The 14,582-nt window shown below is 47.3% G+C and overlaps 1 protein-coding gene across 1 annotated transcript in view; it reads left to right on the plus strand.

Moving 5' to 3' along the window:
- Positions 1–14,582, plus strand: part of LOC107193616 (uncharacterized protein CG43867) — a 99,676-nt gene that overhangs the window by 71,215 nt on the left and 13,879 nt on the right. Inside the window, exon 3 of the mRNA XM_015583096.1 lies at positions 12,980–13,042. Coding sequence (XP_015438582.1) covers positions 12,980–13,042 — 63 coding nt within the window. The remainder of the gene's footprint in view (positions 1–12,979; positions 13,043–14,582) is intronic.

The raw sequence follows: 14,582 nt of genomic DNA on the forward strand, positions 1-14,582 counted from the left end.
CCTCGATGTGAAACCTTGAATGTCTTTAATATCGATAAGAAGAATTCTGGTCCATTGGTTGATCGAAAATTGCGAGGAATCTACGTCGAGACACCACCCTCTCGAGGACGATCGGGGGGTTGCGCACCCCTGGATACCTTGGGAAGCAGTCGCGACGAGATCACCCTCTCGCGTCGTTCCTCCTCGTTTAAAAATGAGACTATTCGTGAGCACTTTGGCGCAAAACGCCCAGGACGCTTTGTCGGAAAATCGTGAAAATATTTCAGGGGCTTTCCTGTAGGGGATTTGATGCCATCGATATGTATAATAAGAGGCAGGCTTCCAGCGAACGTTGAACCCCCCCTCCTCCATGACCTTACGCGGAGACCCGTCCGGGCCGATAACTTTTTCAAGAAGCTGAAAATAAAAATGGATAGAGTAGGTCGGCTCATACTGCCCTCTTGAGCTCGATTGCCCTTACTAACAGTTTCAAATATCCGAGAAATATCTAGTTTTATCATTTTTTTTGTGCCTTCCTTGATTTTCATCGTGAGGTATCTTAATGTAGGAAACGGTTTGAAACGCAATCCTTAAAACTTTTTGGTCCTCTACTGTACATGAACATACAGTTCCCCTATAAAGTTCCATTACATACCTATTTTCGTACCCACAGTGGCTAAACTCTTTAATCCTATAATTCTTTAATCGAATAATTAAAGTAACAGGACTGGTTTCCCACCCCTCTCCTAGCTAACCAATCGATTCACCGTCCAGAATACCTTTCGCCGAGAAACATTTTTACCCCAATGAATCGTTTTAGTCTAATATTGATCAACCCGAGTGTGTGTCCAACTGGTCGCGGGGATAAAGTTCGTTACTTAAGGCCTCCGACCATACGACAGATCAGAGGTCCCTGGGAGCTCCGTTATTTCGATGCTCCCTGATATCTCTCCCTACCCTGTCGGATCCATCCATTTTTACGTGTCCAACGCGGTTTTATCTTAATCCGTCACGAGAAGCGACAACGCTTCCGACCACAGGGGCGCTTTCTAATTCAATCTCCGCAGGAACGAACCATCCGATTCGATAATACTCCCGCCGCCTGTGATACCTATCCACGGGAAGAAACACATAGAAGAACTGCAAACGTTTTCTGTCCCCCCAAATACGTTTCGAAATCGAAAATTCCACAATCGTCCTGTTCGAAGCGAATGCGAAGGTTCGACCTCCTTCGATAATCGAGATCGATCCACTCGTCGATGCTACCCCCGAGTTTTCAGTCGACACGTCGTGTCATCATGAATTCGACCAGGAACCCCGCGAGAAACGGGATTTTCGCGATTCGTGGGCGGACGCAAAAAGCTCCAGGAAACATGCTTTTCAACTTTCCCCGTTTATCCCTGCAGGGAAATCCGTGGATCGTCTCTCCAGGGGAGGGATGAAAACGGTCGAAGGGTTCCGCCTCGTTCGGCAGGCTTTTTCGACCCTTTTTGCGCAGGCGGTTCCGTCGTAAGCGGCTTTTTGCGGACGGAGCATTACCTAGAAGCCAGCACGCGTGTGTTTCTCCCGTACGATCGTGCAGAAAAATGAATCCCTCTCCATAGTAACTGCGACCTGAAAAGACTGCGTCTACGTAGAACGAGAGGATTTAGATTGGACCATTCAGCTCCTAATCGTATCGACCTCTCCTGTGTTTTCTCCAGAGATGGGCAAATTTATTATCTAGATAAAGAATTTCGAATAACGAATAAAAGGTATGAAAGGTAAAAAAACTATTTCGCTATTTTTAATTGATTAAACGTGGAAATTACAATTTTTATAATATGATGATATTACCTACTACTTGAATTGAATAATAATTAAATCTCCAATATAATAAAATTGCCAATTCAACTATGTATGTATTGACTAAAATTTTCAATTCTTATGAATTGTAGTTAAAATACAAACGAAATTATTAAAATAAAACTCCCAAAATAATAGAGAGTGGGATTGGACAGAAAATTGAAAAAGAATTAGCAGTGCAAAGGGTTATCAGACCGAGTGTACGAGAAAACGGTCTCGCTTTTCCAGAACACGTGTTCGTTTCACCGTCTCACTGCTGACGGGTATAAATGTAGATAGTCACCTCTCGAAATTTCTACGGTTCGATGCATATTAATTCCATTCCAAAGCTCTGCTTCGTATATCCCTTTGAAATTCTTCGAGGACAGAGATCTCTTAGGTAAAACAATCGAATATCGATTCTTGTAAGTAAAATATTAATGAAACTCCTACAGCACCTATACTCGCAAGAGCCTAGTTCAATGGAGGTCCAGCGTGGCTCGAGGCCATTTTAATTGTCGTAATTAACGCGGTACCGTGATAAAGAAGGCTCTTTCAAAAGGGTTAGCGTATGGAGAGTCAAGGACAAGAACCGCGGCCGGTGCCCGCTGAAAAATGCATAACGAGGCGATGTTGGCTGGCTGGCTGGCTGGCTGGCTGGCTGGCTGGCTGGCTGGCTGGCTGGGTGGCTGAGGCCGGTGCCACAAAAGCATAGTATCAGCCGGGGAAACGGAGAAAGTGCCTGGGCAGGTTACTAACCAGCCGGCATGCGAGCGCACGGACAGGTGCCGGTGACCTTGAAAGCCTTGCCGCTACCGCGCCGCGCACCTTCCGTATTGGTGAACAACCCGGCGAGAGCAGCACCGTGCCCTGAAAATAATTGAAATCCTCGCGGACCGACGCTTCTGGCTACACCACGGCGAACACTGTTGCCTGGTCCAGGTCCCGATCTTTTTATCAATATCTTCGAAAAATTAATTCCAGCCATTCGACCCTCGATAACAGTAGTCGTAAAAGTAATACAGGTAACCACCGTGTAATTCGTTGGTCAAGATTCCTAAACAATATTTGTGTAATACGAAACTAAGAACTAGTGTGCAGATATACACTACATGGCGTAACTATAAAACCACCCTAAAATTTGCAATTCTTGTGTATGTAGATTGTGGTTAGAATAACAACAAACTAAGTATGCCATGTCTGAAATCGCGTTGAAAAATAATATTTCTCTAGAAAACAGATAGACTCTATTCCCCAGGAAAAAAATAGTTCGTTTCCATTTTAATCACAATACATAAGTATTGTTATAGTACGCAATGTATACGAAAAACAGAGTTATATTTAAAAAAACAACTAACGGAACTAGGGTAAATGTCGCAATTACTGCCAGAGTCCCCAATACAGCTGTTTTATTTATTTTACTTAATGAAATGTAACGTATAAAGAATTGTGGGGGATGAAAAATCGCGGAAACGACTGGAATTTATGCCAGCCTACTTGGATTTCTGGGCTGGTCCAGCGGTCGCGCGGCCGACAAGAAACGATTCTTCCCCATCTCTACCCCCTTGGCTGGGCGTGCTGCTACGGAGAGCCGCGTAAAAGGGGCAATAAAACACACGGGACGCATCTGGGTTACGAGCATTACAAGGCAGGGGTACCTTCTTTCTTTATCTCTCGGCAGAGCCATCGTTCCCCGGTCCTAAGCGATTTCTCGAACGTCGTTCTTCCCTCCGACCTCCTCCGGGCCTACACCGACCCTTCCTTTCTCCTTCTATACCCCCGTGGATCTGTTGGAAACGGGCAATTCGCGGGCCGATAAGCGTTTTTAACCGGCTCAGAATGATTTTTACCGGGGGTGGTAAAGTTATTCGATAATAAAAACCACATATGTATATAATATTTTTCATACATTTGTTAAAATGTTGAAGACGGTTAACTCACTTTCCGAGGCGACTGTATAGATATACTTTGCCGGTGCTCGATTCTCGTAAAAATAAATATTCACCAGTTAACGAGACACAAGAGCATCCTGTGATTCGTATCGAATCGAATCATTCGTGGAATAAAAAAATGAGAGGCACGCTCCGGTTACCGTGCATCGTGTACATATTTCCGATTCTCCATCGACGCCAACAAAGCATCAGCCTATCCGACTACAATCTCCGATATTCCGTCGCTCTTTGACCTCTACCGCTCCGTGGTATCTATTCGTGTAAAAAGGATTCTTCCAACAGTAGCAACGCGCGCGTCAGAAGAAAGCCTGGGCATTATTCACGCGAAACCAACATGCCTGAACGGTTTCTCTCGTCGAACATTGCGAATGGGAGGATGGCTGGTTTACCATTTGAATTATCAGAGCACAAAGAGGTCGCTTATCAGGTGGAACACACTCCAGTTGGCTTCCCTCGAATGCCTCCGAACGAGAGTTGCAGTGGCGGTTTTCTTCGTAGCCAAGTTGTTCGTATTCTCCCAATTGGAACGAGCCAACCAGTCGCGACGTATTAACATCCCCCCCCCCCCCCGGAAAAGAACAGCCTGGAAATTACGGTCGCGACGAATCCAAGGGACGCGTGTACCTTTCAGACCACGTCTACCTAATTATTTTCCACCGGTTGTAATCCACTTTCGCCAAGGAGGGGGCTACAGTTAACCGAAGGTAGACAGCGTGTATACCTTTCAGAAATATTGTTCGAAGTCTTTTTAGCTAACGGAGCCAGATTGGTTAAGCAATAATGCGCTTTGTCTAATTCTCATCGTGAAACGATTGATTAAGACATTCATCTCCTTACCCCCTTTTTCACCCTAACTTACTAGTTACTCTCTTGTCGAGGTTCCCCTCTTCCTTTCTGAATTTATCTCAGCCACGGGTCATACAGACCTAAGGAGAATAGCAGGGTTAAATTACAAGCTACTGCCGCGAATACGATTCATTCAGCGCGTCTCGATGAACGTTTCGTCCAACGTGTCCACAGTTTTCTCTGATTTTGTTCACACGACGGAAACTGTCTCTCTCTTTCTCGGCCCGCGAATTTTTGCGGGTTTTCAACCCCCGTGGCGAACATTTGATTACTCCTGCGATCGCGCGCCACTGTCTCGAGGTTCGTTAACGGATAAAAAAAAGGAACACGGTGAATCCCCCAATAGGGGACGGGGGATCGTGGCACGGAACGAATTATAGCCGCAAATTATCGTAAAACTTGCGCGACTGCGGGCGCAACTCCGGGCGTAATTAAAAATTGCAAGGGTTAAGTGCACGCGTATATAAAAGGGGTGGGGTATGGCTGGGTATGGTGGTGATACACCCTCTCCCAGTAGAGCTCTGAACCCTTCGATATATCGATACAGGGGAGGACTATCGGCGTGTCCGGTGACAGAGTTACGATCGGATAGCCGCAATAACTAAGTCGTTGTTAATTAAATTCCCACGCAATTAGCAGCGTTCCACGCTGGGAGGAATATTTTACTGAATTTTCGTTCTAGTTGAACGTTGAGCCGACTTTTTCTGTCACCTTTCCAGTGCAAATTTATTCCTTACCGACGACGACGTTCGTGTCTTTATCTTCTACAATTTGTACTTTTTCCCAGCGAATTAGTGAAGTTCATACTGCGTTGTAATTTAATTTTTAATCTCTGCCAGTAATAAATTTGTTCCCCTGTCGGATTTCATCGTTTGGAAGCTTCACCATCGTCTCCCCAAATAGGTTACGATGGTGCTTTCCGCTGTCCGGAGTGATTGACACGTTCGAATCATGACGTTCCGAACGCGGTAAACGAGGTCCCCGGAGAGTATACACCCAGGCGACAGGTAGTTCGTCGAACGGATCGTAGATCGTTCGGTTGTCGACAGATGTTCCGTAGACTTCTGTTCCGCATTGTTAGCGAAGTTCAGAGGAACTTGAATGTCTCCGTTATACATATATCTCTGTCCTACGCTACCAACTTCGAACGATCGCGTTCTCGTTTCTCGCGGTTGACGAGAAGAGAAACACGAACGAAACTGAGGTTTTCGATAGCGTTATTGATTCAACAGTTGCCACCTCTTACCGCGTTGTACGTTTTATTATGATATATCGTGTCGTATCCCAGAACAAACGGGTAATCGACCGTGCTTTCTTCAACTATTTCAACTACTTTTACGCGTTTAACCCTTATATGCGGGTACCCATATATCTATTTCCATATTTCGTTTAACGATTTCTTGTGTAGAATATCGTGAAACCGCTCAAGATCCCCATTTTTCGAACACTTTTACGTCGTTTTACGTTTCCAAAATAACAATAGTCAAATTAATATCGCATTATAATTGAAAAGAAGACCGACACGAAAAAAGTGTGTCTGGCTACGTACGGCCTTTTTCACTGTGACAGTCAACGTGGTAATTACTGTTCCGTGGATTAATTTTATTCGTCGACTGGATTTCGATATTCCGTCGTCGAGGAACCTAATGTAGAACCGAACCCAGACCCTGAAACCCGTGGACGGTCGGTCTTGTCTGACTCGGAATTGCTTCCGGTACCCACGGGACCTAATTACGTGGACGCGACGGGCGGCGGTCGATTCGTCTGCGATGTTCGCGAAACTCCGCGTGAACACGCGGTGTGGCTAGTCGCGTGGCGAACTTTCTCGTCGTCGTGGTGCCCAGCTTGTCGATTATAGACGAGCCAGACCTGCATATTTCAATTCGTGCAATTACCCTGGAGGTATACGAACCTGCGGAAAGCCGCTTCGTGGCTGCTGCTTCGTTCCGTTGTATTTCTCCAACATATTATTAACCCTTTCTTTCCCACTGTTGCCGTATGGCTACGTATTCTCGTCACAATCGATCGACTCTGGTGCCACCATTCGATTTTTGCGAATCAGAATATTTCAACGTTATTTCGTAGGAAATTCGCGGCCAGTTTTACAAAGCTCTGCGTTGGTCGGTCGCCGAACAAAACAGGAAAACCATCCGTGAGAAATAGGCGTACGACGAAAAATCACGGGATTCCACGGTGTCCCATCCAATATCCCCGCGTATTCCCCCGCCTACTGTAGCCTCGATTGGCCCGCGGACGAGGCTATGTTATCGGCTCCCTCTCGCAGGTAACGCCGTCATCTCGTCGTCGTCCCGCCATTGTTAGTACGATCGTCGTTATTGTTATTGCATCGCGGCGGTGACACAGCCGAAACTATGTAGCCCGCGGTCGTTTTCCGGCTCTCTCTCTCTCTCTCTCTCTCTCTCTCTCTCTCTCTCTCTCTCTGTGTGTGTGTGTGTGTGTGTGTGTGTGTGTGTGTCGAGTGACTACGTGCCCAATTCCCATTGCAATTTGTACGGCACCGTCCGACAACCGCAAGCCAGGATGGGGAATTATTTTCCATCCAGGAGGAGCTGTCTCTTTCCTGTTCGTCGTAGCCCTCGAAGTGTCTTGACTGTCGTTTCCTGTCTGCTCGATTTGCAAAACCCCCGCCTCTTTCTCTTTCTCTCTCTCTCTCCCTCTCTCTCTCGACTGTTATTTCGTTCGAATAAGTTGACCGCTTCTGCCAGTTTTCCCTCCCGTTTCCGTGATTCCTACTGTTGTCCAGCGAAAGGAGTCTTGAGAAGATTGCTATTCCTAAACTCTAATATCGTGCTGTAGTTTACACTATGTTACTATTATTGTTGTATACCTTTTTTGGGATTGTAGCGTTAGGTGAATCACTCTGTATAGAGATATATTTACTATTTTAGTGTTATTTCGGTTAACTTTCAATTATATCGAAACAACCTTTTAAAACCTTTTCACAACTGTGCAACCCTTTTTTAGTTCCTTCTTGTGCACATTCCGATGCTACACACTGCTTGCTGCAATTTCACTGCAACAAAAACGAATTATTGCCATTACTAGTCTTGTTCAGTCTACCTCTCACCGCGAAATCGTCCCTTGTTTCCCGTGTCGCCGAGCGTAGAAAGGTCAACCCTGGGATTGTTCATCGATGATCGCTGGTTAGGTCCCGAATAATTGATTCCCTGTGTCCCGGCCGCCGATAGGAACGCGACGAATTAATACCATTGGTTATCCTTTTTCCGTTCTGTCCACCGCGAATATAACGCGCGACCGCTAATGAAATTCGCATCGTCGGAAATTAATTCGCGAGCAAACCGGCTGGCCGACCGCGCGAAAAATAGAGTTATTGATTTTTCGGTTAATAGCGCCTCATCCTCGGTGACCACCGTGGCAGTCAACCTGTTAACCAGGGCGGAATCCTCTGACTCTAAAAGTCTAACGAGAATCGATGCATTTTTTTTCCGTCGATGGAGAATACGAGTACCGGACGATCGATCGATCTCCGGAGCGGAAAGTTTACCGGCAAACCAGAAGTGGATTAAAGCAATTTTCTGTTGCTCCGAGGTGACGACAGTTCTCTTGACACCCGCGAACTTCCCGCCTACACGGTTCAAGGGAAAATTGTGGAAGTTTGGAATTGGAAGTTGAATTAGATTTAACTTTGAAAAGCCCATCCCGCTACGTCGGGCGAGTCACCGCCCGGTAAAATACCCGAAAGTGACAATTTCCTCTTTTGCGGGTCGCGAGCTATGGAAAAACTGGAACTAGCCTTCGTATTGTTGCCTCGCCCGTGTTTCCGACAACTATGTTTCTCTAAACGCAAGTATCATACGTTACCTTTATAACACGGATTAATTGTCGATCAATGTAAACGGTCAGAGGTTTTAATCGATGCAGATTCGATCGTGGATGTTCGATCATTCACGAGTAGTATTAGGACTAATATACTGTATTAATGCTATAGCAGAGATCCGTACCAGACAAAGAATTAATCGTGACATCGTGAAATTCCACGGTATTCTACATGCACGAGAGGAAGGATCGAACGACCAGAGCTCCCACGGAGGGACACGCGAGGGATAATTAAAAGGCACGAGGGATGGCAATAATTGCGTGGTCGCCGATAAACACGTATCCTTATCCGTTGGTGGTGTGACGTTCTCGCGTCGTAAAAAATCGTAGCGTGTCTAATGAACACTGCGGGGCGCCACGCGAAAAATGGGGACAAAACTGGGCCAACTAGAGGAAACATAGTGGAGGGCAACGAACGCGTTCGTGCGGGAAACGAAGAAGATGAAGAAGAAAAAGAATCGAGCGAAGGAAAAGAAGAGGGCTGGTCGCGCGGCCGTGTAAGAACTGGCCGTCGTGGGGAGGGTGGAAGAGGGGCGAAAACGATAAACTTTCACCCTTGACGTTCAGAAGGGTGCAAAATCGTCGGGCTAGAGAGAGCACGAAGGCAGGGATTGGTTCGTTAATGTTATCGGTCGGTCGCGTGATACGAAACATAAAGCATCCATGGTGGCCCTTCTTGAGTTTCGTTTCTCGTTCTGCCGGACCTAAAATTTATGGCGGGCCTCTGATCCTGTCGCGTGAGCGAAAAAGAACTTGGGGGAGGAAAACCGTGCGGTCTACGCGTGATACACGCCTGTGTGTCCCTGGTTATTTCGTGTTCTCTTCTGGAAAACCGTCTCGCGCGCACACACGCGAATCCAGCAGTTCTCTTTTCGCGATGGAACAGAGGGCGGGGTTCCTTTCTTTTCTTCGATAATGTTCCACGCGAAACGGTGTTCAATGTCTCGCGCTGGATCGACAACAGGAAACGTGGGAAACGAATACGGTAAACGCACCCGTGAATAAATACTTAAGAAATAAAGTTTTCGTTCGTATTAAATACTACTTACACATAATACTACTTAATATAAAGGCACCGTTACGAGTGATACTTTAGTTTAGATTAAAATGTGCGGGACGTATCACGAAATCCCAATACACAAATATGTCGTGACGTTCCCTACCTCGCATCGGCTGTCCCCGTACGGACAGGATGCCCTAGTGGGACCGGTTGCCCATCACTGTTCTAGGAGGATGAAATATTTCCGAATCTTGCGAAGAATTATCGTATCTACTTCATCTGGGTATACCGAGAGCGTTTTCACGATTCACCGGAAATTCGATGGTTCTCCCCCGAAAAGAGGGGTGGTTCAAGAGAAGGTGGCAGCGAGAGCAACCTGAAAACCTGGCGCACGGTTGTATATATGTATACTTTGTGCATTTTTTATGAACTGGTTTGCCCAGGGATGGTGGGTCCGGGGGTGTAAGGTCTTTACGGGTAGGCACATTAACACTTCATGGGTTTCCTCGGGTCCCTCCGAAAGAGGTGTTTTCCGCGTGGCGGCCGTAGACCCTTGGACCGAAATCCCACCCGTCCAACCCACCTCCTGGATCGCTCTCCTGTGCCTTGTATATTAATTATTTCGAGCGGAAAAGGGTAGAGCGAAGCACGGCGAGCGTGCTCTTCCCCCGAGGGAGTAAACCCGGGGTATACGAGTAGAAGAATTACGTCGAGGCAGTTGGATCCGCGTACCACCTCGACGCTGTGACCCAGATTTTAAACACACACCGTTAATATTCATCGTTAATCTTATTATTAATTAATATCGCCGCCGCTCCGTAGTCGTGCATGTAATCGCCGAATCTTTGAAAGCTAAATTGAAAATAAAGAAAATGTAGCGTCCGCATTGGGAACATATGGTTTACAACGAAGATCCCGGTCTCCTTTCGAAACTAGATCGAATTCGTTTCTTTTCACCGACATGAACGTAAACTTTCGCCACGCGTTATTCACCCGATGTCGTTTTCCAACGATCGGAGGCAAACAAGGATGAAACGCTTTCTTTCGTCGCGGTCCGTTCGGAGGTAACGTCCGTGAACGGGGGCGAAACGAGCCAACAGGCGTCTTTGATCTTCCGGTGAGCCACTCTGACTTCCGCTGAAAGATTCACGAGGCAACGTTCTCTCTGTTAAGCTATTCATGGTGCCGAAGCGTATTCACGAACCGAGAATCCTCCACCGCCCGCTGCCTCCGCGGTCCAGAGACACCGGTGTGTGGCCCCTGAACGAAGGGCCACACGATTTTCATAAGCCTTTATTGCCAGACCAGACCGCTCTGTTGTCGTTACCAAATCGCAAGGGGGAAGAAAGAGAATGGCGCTTAACCACTGACGACAGTTTGAGAGATCCTTCTGGCATCCCGTTCGCGGCTAATGTACCATTCCTCGCCCCCTTCCAGCTCGAGGACCAAGAGAGGTCCCTTTTCTTCTCGACTTCCACCGAGGGAAATCGCGCCTACGTGTAACAAGCAACAGTTTCTGCGTCTTTCCTCCAATATACCACACACCACACTCGCACCACCCCCCGCCCCTCAATTCTTTTCATACGTTCTACCGGTTTCTTTTTTTTTCTTTCGCTCCCTCTCGACGCCAGATGCTACTAACTGCGCCCTCCGCTGATGAGATCCTCGTGTACTCCACCCTCTGTTTCTCCACCCTGGATCGCCTACGTTCCACTCTCAGCCGTCTTCTTCGCAAAGAAGGGCGGAATTCCGAAACACGCGGACTCCTCGACCCCCTTCACAGACCAGCACGTTCAACGTCAAGTTAGTTTCCATTAATTCGACTACAAAGACAGCCAGATCACGGAGCAATTTTCGTTAAAAATCGCATATCAGACGGACGTACATAATATACATACATATAGTATGAGAGTCCAAACGAACCCACATACGCATCAAAACCATTCGCCTTTGAACGCTTAAACAAGTCTTGTATACCATACAATGTGGAAAATTACTCGAAGAACGTCCATACAGTCCCAGAAAATTCCCAGAAGGTGGTGACTCGTTGGAGGTAATAAGAAGAAGAACACCGATACGCGACACCGCGGCTGTGATTTAAGTCTCCTCGGAATTAGCGGGTCGGCCCATTAAGCCTGGGCAACCGCTCGTTGACTCTTTCCACCTCGATCCAGCGGAGAACCGGCTTAAAAGTATCCCCGTGGTTGACCCCCGGGGGACAGTATGAATTGCTCTTAAAGCCAAGCCTCGACCCGTATATTAACCTCCGTTTTAATTAATCACCAAGTGGCGGCCTGCGCGGGCGCGCGCGTGTTACGCACCAACGAAGTCGCTGGTGAAACGCCTGTGTGCGCGAATTCGCGCGACCGTTATTGCCCCCGGCCCGGAATTCCGTCACTCACACCACCACCACCACCACCACCACCGGTAGTCGGCCTTTCGGCGGAAATTTATTCCGCGTCGAAACTGTTTATGCAATAAGGGCCCTGGCCGTCCGATCAAATAACGAGAGTATTTATCGCGCCACGGGCCACTGTTAACGAGGGAACGATTCATCGTTCGGTGGTAATTGACACGACGAAACGCGCGGCCGATTGCTGGTCCGTCCATCCACGCCCAAACGGAGAGAAACCGTAATGTTGGATGTAACGCGCCGTTATTTCTGCACGATTGGTTCGCGGTTTGTGGATTTGCCTCGTGTCTGGACTGCTGGTGGAGGCCATTTAATAGGAGTATTGGGTATTTACCATTTTCGCGCGACCAACATGGTTTGGCACAGAGGATTAGATCTTATTGAATGGTATGGGATAAAGTTTTAACCCTTTTTTCCACGCTATCGATGTCCCGATTCAATCAGAATCTAATCGTCGGTATAAAGTTCACGGTTTAGGCACTTGTTAATCCCCAGCTCGAGAATCTGAGGAGGGCGGTTAATCCTCGCCACTCCATTTGCGTATTAATTCCCTCAGCTTTCCACAATCTTTGACGGATCAAGGGGGCTTCGAGGAGCCGCTTAAGTCCGATGGGACGTATCCATTAAACTCTTGTCAGCCGTAGCCGCTACGTGTGTCGGCTGTATGGACTTAACCAGGTTTGATGAAACTTTTCTTCCACCGTATACTCGAAGGAAAATTAGACGACGTGAAAGTAGTCCCCCTTCTCTGCCCTCGAATGCTTCTCCGATACGGGGTACCGGCTGGCTCCGAACCACCCCCCGGCGGGGGCTACTGTTCAACCAGGAGAGAGCTGATTCCCATTACGATCTACTTGTTTATTATTGGCGAACAGCGCCAGCTTTTCGACGGACCTTTTCATGGTCCCACGTTAGTGTATCAGAGATGGAAAAATTCGTTATCTAGATAAAAAGTTTCGAATACCACTTAATACATACTATTCCAATTACGTATAAAATATTTTTTATGTTTTCAAGATTAAAACAGATATTCAGGTGGGTCACGCTTAAAATGAGAGAGACAGCCTGTATAATGTTCGATAAACGATTCTGTTTTTTTCTTTCCAGCTGTCGGAGCTCGAGCAGCGGGTGTTAGAAGCGGAGGGGCGAGCCGACGAGGCGGAGGACAAGGTGAGAATAAATTATTATTGTATAATCGCGTGTGTGTCATTACGATCGAACTGCCTCCGCTACATTTCGTAACACATCGCGGGATTTTCTATTCACGATCGAACTGGTCTCCCTATCAACGCGAGACCGTACTAGTTTATTTCTCCGTTAAACTGTTCTCGATAGATTATTACACACTCATTCGAAAGAAGATCGAAACGCCGGTAAAAGAGTTGGATCGCGACGACAGCGTTTGTTGCTCTTCTAGATCGTTGGGCTCGATTCTCGGTCTAAGCAATTACGGCCGACTGCTCAATTAACGGGACACCGGGTGTCGTTGGTTAACGCTCGGCCCAACTGGCCCGAAGACATCAAGGATAAATAATTAATTTAGCAACTGGTAACGACGTTTCTCGCGAGAGACCTTCGATCCGCTTTAATGACTCGCTCGACGACCGTACGTACGCTGCTACTGCTTGCTGCTCCCTGGGTGTCCCATTAAATCGTCTTTCATCGTGGCGCTCTCGTTCCCTGCTTTCTCCAGTAGGGAACTCGAAAAGGCGCATTCGTAATTCAGTGTGTTCGCAATTAAAACGTCGATTCATGACCACCGACGTTCGCGTTTATTTAGTGGATCTCGTATAACGATTACACCGTTCCGATCCAATACGCACAACACGTTTAACAAGTGGGTACCTGATTTCTCGAGTTAAATCAACGGTTTAATATCTTTTAAAACAACGGAGACATGTAATTCAGTTGCGACTGGTGGGAAAGTCGCGCGGGTAATTGGTGCTCGTTAATTGATCAGTTCCTAGAAATTTGGCCCTCTACAGCCCCGAGATGATCAATTATCGAGAGTCTAATGTACACCAGTAAAATTAAGCGAACTGTATCCTCCGTCGAGCTGTTCATCGATTTTTCTCCCCATCCACCCTACCTTTATCCACCCTTTACCGACGGATACCCTGTTCTCCACGCACGATACACCCCTGAATTTTCGGGATGTACCGGCCGCGGGCACTGTCTTGCAATTTCTTGTTCATTAATCCCTTACCTTGTAATGTCATGTCAGACTCGAGACGATTTTAAACAGGATTCAAGAAACATGAAGATTTTTCGTTCTCTCTGAATCGAAGTGAAACACATGAAAACAGTTCAATGATCCTCCAGGACGAGGTTACCCAGCTGGTAAAGGACCTTTCAAAGAGAACTCCCGTCGGTACACACGGTCGCGGGATGTCAGAGCGCATGTTGCGTCCGCATTGATTTTCGCTTCGGGTGCGAGAAAGATGGGTCATCGAGTATCGGAGAAAGACGACCAGGGGCTGGTAGCACCCGAGAGGAGAGAACGAGAGAAAGAGAGGAACGACCAATATGGCCGAACGACCGGCCGGCAGGACCGTCGTTTTGTTATGACCTCGAAAATTCGGTGCTAAAGTCGCGTCGGGGCGTTCGTGAACCACGTGCATCGCGTGTGCGGGTGGTGATCGTTGACACACCCGTCATCGCGAGAGATCCACTTCCTCGATCCTCGTGGCCCACGATCGCGAGAGAATCG

The sequence above is a fragment of the Dufourea novaeangliae genome, unplaced genomic scaffold (genome assembly GCF_001272555.1).
Source record: "Dufourea novaeangliae isolate 0120121106 unplaced genomic scaffold, ASM127255v1 scaffold6, whole genome shotgun sequence".
Classification (NCBI taxonomy): Eukaryota; Metazoa; Arthropoda; class Insecta; order Hymenoptera; family Halictidae; genus Dufourea; species Dufourea novaeangliae.